Raw genomic sequence first — 11,373 nt, 5'->3', positions numbered from 1 at the left:
AATAAAAAGCTAAGGTATAGTTTGGAGATAGAATGAGCTGGGTTCATTCCCCACTACAAAAAAGAAAAAAGGAGATACTGTTCTTTCTGGAAAGGTGGAAGTAGAGGAGAGATATCTTGCCCCAGGAACATAGCTGTTAACAGAAAGCTGGGTTTGTTCTATTGTTACTACCTCCTACTTCTGAGATTTTTTTTTTGCCCTATTTTTATCCTTTATTTTGACACAGTCTAAATAAGTTGCAGAGGGCCTCACTAAGTAGCTGAGGCTGACAGCACACCTGTGATCCTCCTCTATCAGCCTCCAAATGCTGGGATTACAAACGTGTGCCACCACATCTAGCTCTATTTTTTTTTTTTCCAGGTCTGGGGATGGAACCCAGGCGCATTCTACCTCCAAGTTACACCCCTTGCCCGATTATATATATATATATATATATATATATATATATATATATATATATAATTTTATTTTTTTTGGTGGTACTGGGGTTCCTGGAAACCCTTCTACCTCCGGGCTACACTCCCAGACCTATTTTTATACTTTTTAATTTGGAAACAGGGTCTCCTTAGTCAGCGCCGCTGGCTTGAACCTGCGTGATCCTCTTGTCTCCACCTCCCAAGCACGGCTATTACAAGCGTGCGCCACCACTCCTGGCCCCCCTGCCCTATTTTTTATTCTTTATTTTGAAACCAGGTCTCACTGAGTTGCAAAGGGCTTCACTAAGTAGCTGAGGCTGTCCACGAACCACGATCCTCTGGTCTCAGCCTCCCAAATGCTAGGATTAGAAACATGTGCCACCACGCCCAGCTCCTAGCTTTATTTTTAATTTTTATTTTGAAACAGGGTCTTGCTAGGTTATGAGAATCTCACTATTTGCAAAGGCTCTTCTCAAATCTGTAAAACCTGTCTCGGGCTCCTAAGTACTAAGGTTGCAGGCATGTGCCCTTATGTCTGGCTTCTGTAAAGATTTTTTTTCCAGTACTGTGGATGGAACTCAGAGGCCTTCTACTTTGAGGCTATGCCCCCAGATCTATTTTATATTTTATTTGGAAACAGGGTCCCACTAAGTTGTTGAGAGCCTCACTAAATAGATGAGGCTGACTTCAAACCTGCCCGATCCTGCTGTCTCAGCCTCCAAAGTACTGGGATTATAAGCATGCACCACTGTAAAGATTTTGATAGTAAAATTTTTAAATTTTGGATAAAATCTAAGTTGCACAGGGTCTTGCTAAGAGGCTCAAGGTGATCTCAAACCTGGAATTCTCCTGTCTCAGTTTCCCAAGTTCTGGAATTACAGGTGTGTGCCACCATGCCCGACCCTGGTGGATTTGTTGCTTCAATGGAGTGATCATTTCATTCCCATATTCAATGCATTAAAATTCATAATAACCAAAGCATGGAAGCAGCCTGAGTTTATTGATGGATAAATAAAAAAAATGGCCGGGTGTGGTGGTGCACGCTTGCAATCAATCCCAGCATTTGGGAGGCTGAGACCAGAGGATCGTGGTTTGCAGACAGCCTCAGCTACTTAGTGAGGCCCTCTGCAACTCAGTGAGGTCTCAAAATAAAGAATAAAAAGTTGGGCAGGGGGTATAGCTCGGAGGTCAAATGCCTCTGGGTTCCATCCCCAGACCCCCCCCCACACACAAAATAAAAATAAATAAAAAAGGGGGTATTCCTGTCACTTGCAGTAACTTAGTTGGACCTGGAAATACTATGCTAAATGAAATACCAGGAAGACAAATACTTATCTCACCTGAGGAATCTTTAAAAAGTTGGATTCGAGCCAGGCGTGGTGGTGCACCCTTGTAATCCCAGAATTTGGGAGGCTGAGACAGGAGGATCACAGTTCCTGGACAGTCTCAGCTACTACTTATTGAGGCCCTTTGTAACTCAGTGAGACCCTGTTTCAAAATAAAGAATAAAAAACAGGGCTGGAGGTGTAGCTCGGAGGTAGAATGCACCTGGGTTCCATCTCTAGTACTGCAAAAAAAAAAAAATGTTGGATTCATAGATACAGAGTGTAGGATGGTGGTTGCTGGGATGGGGGAGTGGAGAGATGTTAGTCCTAGGGCGTAAGATGAATGAATCCTGAGGATCTAACATATATTATGAGCCGGGCGTGGTGGCGCACGCTTATAATCCCCGCGCTTGGGAGGCTGAGACAGGAGGATCGCACAGGTTTGAAGCCAGCCTCAGCTACTTAGTGAGGCTCTCAGCAACTTAGCGAGACCCTGTTTCCAAATAAAGTATAAAATAGGTCTGGGAGTATAGCCCGGAGGTAGAAAGCCTGTGAGTTCCACCCTAGTACCACCAAAATAAATAAATAAATAAATAAATAAATAAATAAATAAATAACATTATGGTGACTGTAGTTCTTAGAAATTTGCACAGAAAGTGGGGTATGGTGGCACATACCTATAATCTCAGTACTTAGGAGGCTGAGAAAAGAGGATTCCAGGTTTGCAGTCAGCCAGCCTTAGCAACTGAGTGAGGCTCTGTTTTAAAATAAAAAATAAAAATGAGAGCCAGGTGTGGTGGCACATGCTTATAATCCTAGTACTTGGGAGGCTGAGACGGGAGGATCGCACAGGTTCGAAGCCAGCCTCAGCAAGCAGTGAGATGCTCAAGAACCTAGTAAGACCTTGTTTCCAAATAAATAAATAAAAAATAGGGTTGGGGGTGTAGCTCAGAGGTAGAATGTCCCTGAATCGAATCCCTAGTACCACATATATATACGGGCCAGGGATTTGGCTCAGAGGCAGAAAGCCCTAAGGTTCAATCCCCAGTACCCTCTTCCTCAATACAATTTGCAAAGACAAAAGACTATTTATTTAATTTTGGTACTGGGGATAGACCCCAGGCACACTCTACCTCCAAGCTATGCCCCCAGCCCTTTTTAATTTTGGGAAGCGGTACTGGGGATGGAACCCAGGGGCATTCTACCTCCGAACTACACCCCCAGCCCTATATTTTATTCTTTATATTTTGAAATAGGGTCTCACTGAGTTGCAAAGGGCCTCACTAAGTAGCTGGGGCTGCCCACGAACCGAGATCCTCCAGTCTTAGCCTCCCAAACGCTGGGATTACAAGCCTGTGCCACCACGCCCAGCTCCTGTTTAATTTTTGACTCAGGGTGTTGCTAAGTTATTGAGGGTCTCATCAAGTTGCTGAGGCTGGCCTTGAACCTGTGATACTCCTGTTTCTATGTCCTAAATTGGGAGATTATAGGCATGCTCCCCACCCCAAAGTTGTTATTTCAAATGGCGTTCTGCAGAGGAGAGAAAGAAGAAAAACGAGACAAAGGCCAGAGAGGGAAGGAAATAGTTCCTCGGCCATAAAGAAAAGCAAAATTAAATCATTTGCAGGAAAATGGATAGAACTAGATAATATTATGTTAAGTGAGATTAGTCTCAGAAAGCCGAGGGTATATATGTATGTTTTATATGTGGAAGCTAGAGAGAAATTGCAAAACAAGGGCTTTGTGCAAAGGAGACACTCCAGAGGAGTGACGGAGGGGAGAGGGGTGGGCTGGGGCAAGGAGGCTTGAGGAAGGGAGCAGTTAAAAAATGCTGTAGACATAGATAAGCTAGCAATGCCAATCTCAGTACCAGGAACAGGGGAAGGGAAGGGAGCCAAGGAGCTGGAGGGAAACACTGTGTGTGTGTGTGTGTGTGTGTGTGTGTGTGTGTGTCCAGTACTGGGGATGGAACCCAGGGGCATTCTACCTCTGAGCTACACTCCCAGCCCTATTTTTTCTTATTCTTTATTTTGAAACCGGGTCTCACTGAGTTGCAAAGGGCCTCACTAGTAGCTGAGGCTGTCCGCGAACCGCGATCCTCCAGGTCTCAGCCTCCCGAATGCTGGGATTACAAGCGTGTGTCACCACGCCCGGCTGGCTACACGTGTGCTTTTATCACTCCGAACCTCATTATGAATAATGATGCACCAATAAAAGCATATATATATATATATATTTTTTTTTTAAAAATGTATGATTTGTAATAAGTGGGCTCGAAAAACTTAAAAAGAACAGGAGGATTTGTCTATAGAAGAAAGGTAGCATCTTCATCCGTCCCCGGGATGCTGGGTCTCACTCCGCGCGGCCGCCCCCGGGTCCCCGCGGCTCCCTTCTCGGCGGGTCCAGCGTGTGGGCACCGGGAGCTGCCTGCAGAGCCACCCGCGGCTCCGGGTTCCGCTTCGAGGGGGCTTGGCACTCGCAACCTTTTGCATTCCCATCTGGCAGCTCTGTTAGCCCCCAGGTGAGCCCTCTTCCTGCAGAACCGTTCTTCCACCAAGAGCCCCAGGAGAGCCACCAGGACCAGGCACGCCATCCCAATCCGGAAGAGGTTGCCCGTAGCTTCTGTGATCGGAACAAGGGAGGGACCGCTGGCCAGACGGCGCTGGGGGCTCCCCGCCCGCCCCAATTCCCTCGCCCCGCAGGTCACCACCCGCTCGCTCGCTCTTGCCTTAGCGCCTGCACCCCCAGCTGCCCAGTTACCTCTGGTGAATCCTGACTCTGTGATCCCGAGGCAGGTGTCCTGGGAATCTGCCCACGATGAGGAAAAGAGGAGTGAGGAGCGGAAGATGGCTCCTTCTAGCCATCTCAGCCTCCATCCTCTACCCCAAGCCTGTGCCATCACTTTTACAGCTTTCTTCCCAAGGTTTCCACCCAATTTTGAGTCCCAGGGGCTTCATCTGCTGGTGGAGATGCAGGTCTGTAATCCCAGGACTTGGAAGGCTGACACAGGAGGATCGCAGGTTGGAGGCTAGCCTCAGCAAGTTAGCAAGACCCTAGGCAATTTATTTTTTATTTTATTTATTTATTTATTTATTTATTTATTTATTTATTTTTTGCGGGTCTTGGGAGGGAACCCAGGGCATTTGACCTCTGAGCTACAGCCCCAGCCCTATTTTTTATTCTTTATTTTGAAACCGGGTCTCACTGAGTTGTAGAGGGCCTCACTAAGTAGCTGAGGCTGTCCGCGAACCGCTATCCTCAGGTCTCAGCCTCCCAAATGCTGGGATTACAAGCGTGCGCCACCACGCCTGGCTGACCCTAGGCAATTTAGCGAGACCGTTTCAAAAAAAAAAGGAGGGGTGGGATGGGGTAGCCCGGAGGTAGAACTCTCCAATACCCACAGTAACGTTTAAAAAAATATTTAATTGGTTTCAGCCACGTGTGGTACATGCACCTGTAATCCCAGCTATCTGTGAGGCTGAGGCATGAGGATGGCAATTTCAAGTTCTTCCTGGCAATTTATACCCTGTATCAAAGAAAAAAATAAAAAGGGCTGGGGTTGTAGCTCAGTGCTGAGGAAAATGGGACTCCCAGAGGGGATCTCTCTGGCATGAAGATATGCACGTGTTAGTCCTAGAACTAAACTCAGCCTCTGGATTCTCTCTCTCTCTCTCTCTCTCTCTCTCTCTCTCTCTCTCTCTCTCTGTCTCTCTGTCTCTCTGACTGGGATTTAAACCAGGGACATTCTATTTCTGAGCTACACCCCCAGCCCTCCTTTATTTAGTTATTTTAAAATAGAGTCTTGCTAAATTGCTGAGGCTGACCTAAAACCTTCAATCCTCTGGTCTAAGCTTCCCAAGTCCTGGGATTATAGGTGTCTGCCACCACGCCCAGCAAAAAAATTTTTTTTTGCAGTACTGGGGGGTTGAACCCAGAGACATTCTACCTCCAAGCTACACCTCCAGTCCTTTTTATTTTGAAACACGGTCTCACTAAGTTGTGGAGGGCCTCACAAGTTGCCGAGGCTGCCTGTAAACCTGAGATCCTCCTGTCTCAGCCTCCCAAGTACTGGGATTACAAGTGTGTGCCACCACAGATGGCTCCCAGCAAACTTATACCATTTTCTTCTGTACCCTAAAGGAGCTGCCCTAGCCCCACCCAGCCCCCAGTATTGCCACAGAACATTGTTTTTGTGTATATGTGTGTGTGGTACTGGGGGTTGAGCCCAAAGGCATTCTACCTCTGAGTTACACCCCCAGCCTCCCCCCCTTTTTTTTGGTGGTACTGGGGTTCCTGGAAGCCCTTCTACTCTGGGCTACACTCCCAGACCCATTTTATATTTTTGAAACAGTGTCTCTTGTGCGGCTGGCTTTGAACCTGTGCAATCCTCCTGTCTCCGCCTCCCAAGCACGGGGATTACAAGCGTACGCCACCACGCCCGGCTCAGCCTCCCCCTTTTTAAACAGGGTTTCACTGAGTTGCTGAGGATCCTGCTAAGTTGCTGAGGCTTGAACCCACAATTCTGTCTCAGCCTCCCAAGCACTGGGATTACAGGTGTGCACCACCACGCCCGGCAGAACTCATCTGTCTCCTCGTGACTCATGGTCTGTCTCCTGTTGCTGGAATATCAATGGCCCAAAGACCAAGTAATTTGGGTGACCAATGTGGCTTTAGTTGATGCCAGGCACTCCACAGGTATTTTGAACAAATTTCATATTTATAGCATCCCTGGGAAGTTTTCATTCTTCCTCTTTGCTTAGAAGGGCTAGTTACTCACCAGTAGAAGAAGAGGTGGGGTCTGTGGGTACATGGCTGGTATTCCCAGCATCTCCTGGAAACAAAAATCAAAAGCGATTTGGGTCTTGGTGTCTCTCCTCTGTGTCCTTGCCTCTGTCCCTCTGGTGTTGTCATTCAGAAAGGATGGGGCTGGGTTTCTAAGAAACGGTGATTGCATGCCATCTTCCCCATTACTGTCTGGGGTTCTCCCAAGGCTCTGGGTAAGACACTGGGGGAGGAGGTGGAGGTGTTGCTTGGAGGTAGAATACCACTGGGTTCAATCCCCAATACAACCCCCTCCCCATAAAAAACGAGCGTCCTCACCTGTGACCTCGAGTGTCACGGGCTCGCTGGGGAAAGACCAAATATGATTGTTGTAGGAGCCAAAACATCTGTATGTTCCTTTGTGGGCTGCAGTTGTGGGGCCCAGGGGGAACTCCCCCTGGATGTTCCCAAGTTTATGCTGGCTGATGGGACGGTCTTCCTTGAGCAGAAAGAACTTGCCGGTGGTAGTCTCTAGACGGCAATAGAAGGTCAGGCTCTCCCTCAAGGCCACCTCAGGCCCGGGATGAACTGAGAGGGTGGGGGTGTCATACATTCCTGCGAGAGAAGGTGGCTGATAGGTAAAGAGCCTGGTTAGAGGGATACGTGCGCCTGTCATCCCGGTACTCGGAAGGGTGAGACAGGAGGATCACAGGCTCTAGGCCAGCCAAAAATAATAGGCTGAGCTGCCGTGGTGGTGCACGCTTGTAATCCCAGCATTTGGTGAGACGGGAGGATCGCGGTTCACTATTTAGGGAGGTCCTTTGCAACTCAGTGAGACCCTGTTTTAAAATAAAAGAATAAAGCCGGGTGTGGTGGCACACGCTTGTAATCCCCGCACTTGGGAGGCGGAGACAGGAGGATGGCGCAGGTTTGAAGCCAGCCGCGCTGGCTTAAGAGACCCTGTTTCCAAAAATAAAAAAGTATAAAATAGGCCTGGGAGTGTAGCCCGGAGGTAGAAGGGCTTCCAGGAACCTCAGTACCACCAAAATAAATAAATAAATAAATAGAATAGGGCTTGGGGTGTAGCTCAGAGGTAGAATGTCACTGAGTTCCATCCCCACTACTGCAAAAAAAAAAAAAAAAAAAAAAGAAAAGAAAGAAAAGAGGCTGGAGGTGTAGCTTGGAGGTAGAATGCCCTTGGGTTCAATCCCTAATACCACCCCCCCCCCCGAAAAAAGACAAAGTTAGCTTGCCTCTGCCTTCCCTAGCTCTCTTTTTCTTGCCCTTAAGACCAGACACCTCTTTCTCTGTTTCCTAGGTTTGTCCTGGTCACGGAAGCACGGTTGCTGTTCTCTCCTCCAAGGATGATGCTTGCTGTTCCAGCTTCCATAAACTCTCTCTGGGAACTATTGTGCACCAGTGCGCTTCAGAGTCTGCTCCTGAGGGCCAGCCTCCTCATCACTGTCACCTGGGAGCCAGTTAGAAATCCAGATACCCCGGCTCCACCATCAAAAGCCTGGGAATGAGCCCATCTTCTGTTTACTTGATGTTTTGTTTGTACAGGGAATTGACCCAGGGAAATTCTACCTTTGAGTTATACCTCCAGCCCTTTTTATTTCTTATTTTGAAACAGGATCTTGCTAGGATGCTGAGGCTGGCCTTGAGCCAGTGATCCTCCTGTCTCAGCCTCCCAAGTATTGAGATTATAGGCCTATGCCGCTACACATGCTCATTATAGGTATTTTCGAGGACACCCTTTAGTGATGCCCCTGAACATAATTATTCATGACAGAGACTGTTCCCTGGAGAATTTTTTTTGGGGGCTACTGGGGACTGAACCCAGAAGCATTATCTTCAAGATGTATCCCCAGCAGCTTCCTTCCCCTCCCTCCCTCCCTCCCTTCCTTCCTTCCTTCCTTCCTTCCTTCCTTCCTTCCTTCCCTCTCTTCTCTTTCTTTCTTTCTTTCTTTCTTTCTTTCTTTCTTTCTTTCTTTCTTTCATTCTTCCTCCCTCTTTCTTTCTTTCTTTCTTTCTTTCTTTCTTTCTTTCTTTCTTTCTTTCTTTCTTTCTTTCTTGTACTGGGGATTGAACCCAGGGGCATTCTACCTCTGAGCTATACCTCCAGCCCTATTTTTTGTTTTTTTGTTTTTTCTTTTGGTGGTACTGGGGTTCCTGGAAGCCCTTCTACCTCCGGGCTACACTCCCAGACCTATTTTTACATTTTTATTTGGAAACAGGGTCTCCTAAGCCAGCGCGCGGCTGGCTTCGAACCTGCATGATCCTCCTGTCTCTGCCTCCCAAGCGCGGGGATTACAAGCGTGCGCCACCACGCCCGGCTTACTTTTTGGTTTTTAAACAAGGTCTCACTAAGTTGCAGAGGGCCTCACGAAGTAGCTGAGGCTTCCCAGGAACCCGCCATCCTCCTGTCTCAGCATCGCGAGTACTGGGATTACAAACATGCACCACCACACCTGGCTCTGATTTTATTTCTTATATGGTAACACGGCCTCACTAGGTTGCCAAGGCTGGTTTAGAACCTGCAATCCTCCCGTCTCAGCCTCACAGGTACTGGGATGACAGGCCTACGCCATCACGCCCGGCTTCCCCTGGAGAATTTGACCTGAGATAAATTTGCTCTTAGGATACAGAGATGGACTGAATACCCAATCGCCTGCCTGGACTGGCGGTGTCTGAATGGGGCTTGGAGGAGCTTGGAGCATTAATGGTTGATGGTCTGCCCCAGGATTCAAGCCAAGGAGATGACCCTGCCGCTAGAGAATAGTTACCTGTCATCACCAGTTCCAGGGGTGCGCTGGGCTCTGACCAGAGCTCCCCAATCTTATAGAAGCATCGGTATATCCCCGCGGTGTGTGAGGTCATGGCTGTCACATGGAACTCGACTTTGCCTCTGCATCCAGGTAGCTTCGGTCTCTTTGTGGCAGAGAGCCTCTCTCCACAATACAGCTGATACTCAACAGCTTTTTGAGTTCCCTGGCACCAGATGGTCACGGAGCTTCCCTTCTGAACCATGAAAGGAGGCTTGGCCCAGATGATGGGCTTTGGGAAAGTCTCTGGGAGGGAATCAGAGACTGGGGTTCCAGATGGGCCCCATCCCCACCCACTCTTCACCCGGCTGCTGGCCCCGGCTCCTGCATCCCCCTTCTCCCTAGGAAGACAGACACCCTCCCTTCGCTCCCCAGGTGCACTCAGATGGCTGGGCATTTAGTTTGAACTCAAAAGAACAATGCTGGGGCTTTGAAGGAAGGACTCACGCTTCTGGGTGTGGATAGTCTGGCTCAGACACAGCCCTGGAAAGCAGAGATAATGAGACATATTGCCCCATGGCACCCCAGCTCCCGATACCGCCACGAAGGACTCACCGAGGCAGAGCAGGGCAGTGGATATTGACCGCATAGCGCACATCCTGCAGGCGTGCTCTAAGCAGCTTGGTGGGGACTGAGCCAACAGACCAGGGACAGGCACAGGATGTGGTGGGTTGAAATTATTTTTGTTTTTGTGGTACTGGGGATGGGGCCTAGGGGCATTCTACTTCTGAGCTATTATACCCCAGCCCTGTTTTTTTATTTATTATTATTATTATTATTATTATTATTATTAATTATTATTATTATTATTTTTGGTGGTACTGGGGTTCCTGGAAGCCCTTCTACCTCCAGGCTACACTCCCAGACCTATTTTTACATTTTTATTTGGAAACAGGGTCTCCTAAGCCAGTGCGCGCGGCTGGCTTCAAACCTGCATGATCCTCCTGTCTCTGCCTCCCAAGCGCGGGGATTACAAGCATGCGCCACCATGCCCGGCTTTATTTCTTATTTTGAAACAGGGCCTCACTGAGTTGCAAAGGGCTTCAGTAAGTAGCGGAGGCTGTCTTCGAACCTGGATCCTCCTGTCTCAGCCTCCCAAATTCTGGGGTTACAAGTGTGTACCACCATGCCTGGTGGTTGAATATTTTTTACAAGAAGGCTCACAGTTCTCCCTCCACCTCTGATCTTGGGTTGGAGGAAAGGACGGTGAATCCATAACTATCTAGCCAGCTCCTCTGACCATCATCTGCCCAGCCCCAAACTCATTTCTGGGCTAACCTCTGAATTTCTGTAATGTGAGAATTATGCCCAGGGAAGGCATAGGACAGTGTGAAGGAGAACAAAAGACCTGAAAATCCTATAAAAGTAGGGCTTTGGGCCTTGGCCACCCCATGGACAGCAGCTTGGCTCAGGGAAATTGGTTTCATGAGAATGGAATGTTAACAGGATGTTCTTCTAAGACTTACCGTGTTGCAGTAAAAATGCTCTTTTTTAAATAAAATATGGTGGTTCCGGGCATGGTGGCGCACGCTTGTAATCCCTGCACTTGGGAGGCTGAGGCAGGAGGATCGCACAGGTTCGAAGCCAGCAGCACTGACTTAAGAGACCCTGTTTCCAAATTTAAAAAAATATATAAAATAGGTCTGGGAATGTAGCCAGAAATAGAAGGCCCCTGGGTTCCATCCCCAGTACCACCAAATAAATAAATAAATAAATAAATAAATAAATATGCATTTCTTATATAAATATATTTCTCTAGTCTAAAATAGAAATGAAATCTTAAAATCTTAAATATTTTAGTATATTTTTTCACTCAAAAGGTTGAGTGTTTCTGCTCTGTTTTCAGAAGGTCTAAACAATTTTTCTGGGGTACTGGTGGTTGAATCCAGGAATATTATAACCCTGAGTTACACTCGCAGCCATATTTTTAATTTAATTTTATTTATTTATTTTTGTGGTACTGGGAATGGAACTCAGGGGCATTCTACCTTCGAGTTACACCTCCAGCCCTATTTTTTATTCTTTTATTTTGAACACCTATTTTTA

At 47.6% G+C, this 11,373-nt stretch overlaps 1 protein-coding gene across 1 annotated transcript; it reads right to left on the bottom strand.

Annotated features, from left to right (window-relative positions):
- Nucleotides 1-4,046: 4,046 nt before the first annotated feature.
- Nucleotides 4,047-9,916, bottom strand: NCR1 (natural cytotoxicity triggering receptor 1; the record flags this gene model as incomplete). The annotated part of the gene is made up of 6 exons (XM_080703735.1): nucleotides 4,047-4,363; nucleotides 4,502-4,549; nucleotides 6,519-6,572; nucleotides 6,842-7,117; nucleotides 9,289-9,573; nucleotides 9,883-9,916. The coding sequence occupies 6 exons, from the start codon at nucleotides 9,914-9,916 to the stop codon at nucleotides 4,047-4,049; spliced, it is 1,014 nt and encodes a 337-aa protein (XP_080559861.1).
- Nucleotides 9,917-11,373: the final 1,457 nt, after the last annotated feature.

Source organism: Muscardinus avellanarius, assembly GCF_963383645.1.
Source record: "Muscardinus avellanarius genome assembly, chromosome: 10".
NCBI classification, from domain to species: domain Eukaryota; kingdom Metazoa; phylum Chordata; class Mammalia; order Rodentia; family Gliridae; genus Muscardinus; species Muscardinus avellanarius.
Note: the sequence above shows the minus strand (reverse complement) of the source record. Positions and strands in the feature narration are given on the sequence as shown.